We start from the raw sequence: 1933 nt of genomic DNA on the forward strand, positions 1-1933 counted from the left end.
ACCTGAACCTGAAGAAATTTTGCATAACTTCAAAATTTCAGATTTTTGATAAAGCTCTCCATGAAGAAACCAAAACTGAAAAAGCTACGTTCATCCAATTCTTGTTCTTTGGTAGTTAAGGAATAAATTCTGCACTGCAATTCTTTTTTGAGCATCAGAACAATTAAATGCTAGCTTCGTTGTCAAATTGAAAAGTAAAAATTCCTAACCAAAGTCATTAGAATCGGATTCTAACATGTTAATTGATTAGCATGTAGGATGACTATATAAATACACTTGTAATTGCAATTACCAAATGAAAAATAACAATCAATCACCATTCAGCCATATATTGAAGGAGTTGATAGTTTGAGGGAAATGGTTAATCCTGATGAACTCCAAGTGGGTGATCATATCTATGTTTGGAGGTCTACATACTATCACCATGGTTAGTCTACTTTCACTAAATTAAAACTTACTGGACTTCAGCCTATGATTTTTTTTCTTCATTTGATTATTGTAATTCTAAATCGATATCTCGTTGTGCTAAAGACTATTCCAGTATCATTAAGATAAGACTCATTGACTTTGGCATATGATTTTATGTAACTAAATACATATTTAATCTTACCGTAGACAATTTGATGCTTGAATGATTATTAACTATGGCAGGAATTTATGTGGGCGAGGTCGATGGAGTCAAGTACGTGATTCACTTCGTCTCCACAGAAAATGTATTTTTTGTAGGCTCAAGCTCCACTGCTAGCACTAGTAGAAGTCTCCCCACAAACCAGGTTTACCCATGCGCAGTATGTGAGTATGGGAGGAATACGAATCCTGGAGTGGTGAAAACCTGCCTTGATTGTTTCCTGTCAGGGGGCGAATTGCAGGTGAAGCAGTATGATGGAAATTCGAAACCAGCTAAAGAAGTTGTGGAGAAGGCCTACTTCCTACTGGAACATGGATTCGACGACTATGACCTTGCTCGAAAAAACTGCGAGCACTTTGCCACCTTCTGTAAGACAGGAAAGCCTCGTAGCAAGCAAGTCGAAACAGTTTCAACTTTTGCAGCCATAATTGGAGCCTTTGGAAGTATTCTGGGGGCGGCTTTGATGTTGTCTGCAAAACAGAAAAACAATAAATAATTAAAAAAAAAAAAAAGAATAATCCACGACCTTTAAAAAACAGAAACGAAAAGGTCTCAAATTAAAATTTCTCAAAATAAACGATTAAAGGCTGTTGAAAAAAATCAAAGCTTATCGCGTTCTGATATTTTATATTAATATTAAAAAATAATAAAATTATTAAAATGTAATCAAATTTTTTTTTTAATTTAATTGATTTAGATTTGATTTTAATTTCAATTAGACTAATTTAATTTTATTTTAAATTGGATAGTTGCCAAGTAACTCCGTCTAAGTAGTTTGCGCTTAGCCGGTCCCAAGCCCGGATAAAGGAGGAGGGTTGCGGTAGGTGACAACCAGCGTAAAAATTTCGTCACACCCTATGATATGGATTCAAATGATATAAACGCGTTGGGCGCCTCTACTAACGACGCGCTACATCGGAGCCCGGGTGTAGTGATAAATATGCAAGGGTGTAGGGCGTTCACCGAAAGCGACGCGCCATGCCGGCGCCCGGGTGTGGTGTTAAGTGAGCAAGGGTTCCCACATCGTGGACGGGTGTGGGTAAAGAAGTTAGTCCATAAGACAGATAATAGAACAAATAGTGGAACAGAACAAAAGATAGACATAGAAAATAATAGAAGATATCATAGAAGGAGACCAATTAGGAAGGAGCAGGATAGGAGGAGGATCAGGGTTGGTACTTGGAATGTTGGATCACTTACAGGAAAATTAATGGAGCTTGTGGATACCTTGGAAAGGAGAAGGGTGAATATTGCTTGCATTTAGGAGACTAAATGGGTAGGAGAGAAAAGTAAGGAAGTGGGTAA

The 1933-nt window shown here is 37.3% G+C and overlaps 1 protein-coding gene across 1 annotated transcript; it reads left to right on the top strand.

Moving 5' to 3' along the window:
- The first annotated feature begins 270 nt into the window (after positions 1-270).
- Positions 271-1343, top strand: LOC110670323 (protein LEAD-SENSITIVE 1). The gene is made up of 2 exons (XM_021832368.2): positions 271-427; positions 652-1343. The coding sequence occupies exons 1-2, from the start codon at positions 358-360 to the stop codon at positions 1122-1124; spliced, it is 543 nt and encodes a 180-aa protein (XP_021688060.2). The 5' UTR covers positions 271-357; the 3' UTR covers positions 1125-1343.
- The last annotated feature ends 590 nt before the right edge of the window (positions 1344-1933 follow it).

Source organism: Hevea brasiliensis, chromosome 3 (genome assembly GCF_030052815.1).
Source record: "Hevea brasiliensis isolate MT/VB/25A 57/8 chromosome 3, ASM3005281v1, whole genome shotgun sequence".
Classification (NCBI taxonomy): Eukaryota; Viridiplantae; Streptophyta; class Magnoliopsida; order Malpighiales; family Euphorbiaceae; genus Hevea; species Hevea brasiliensis.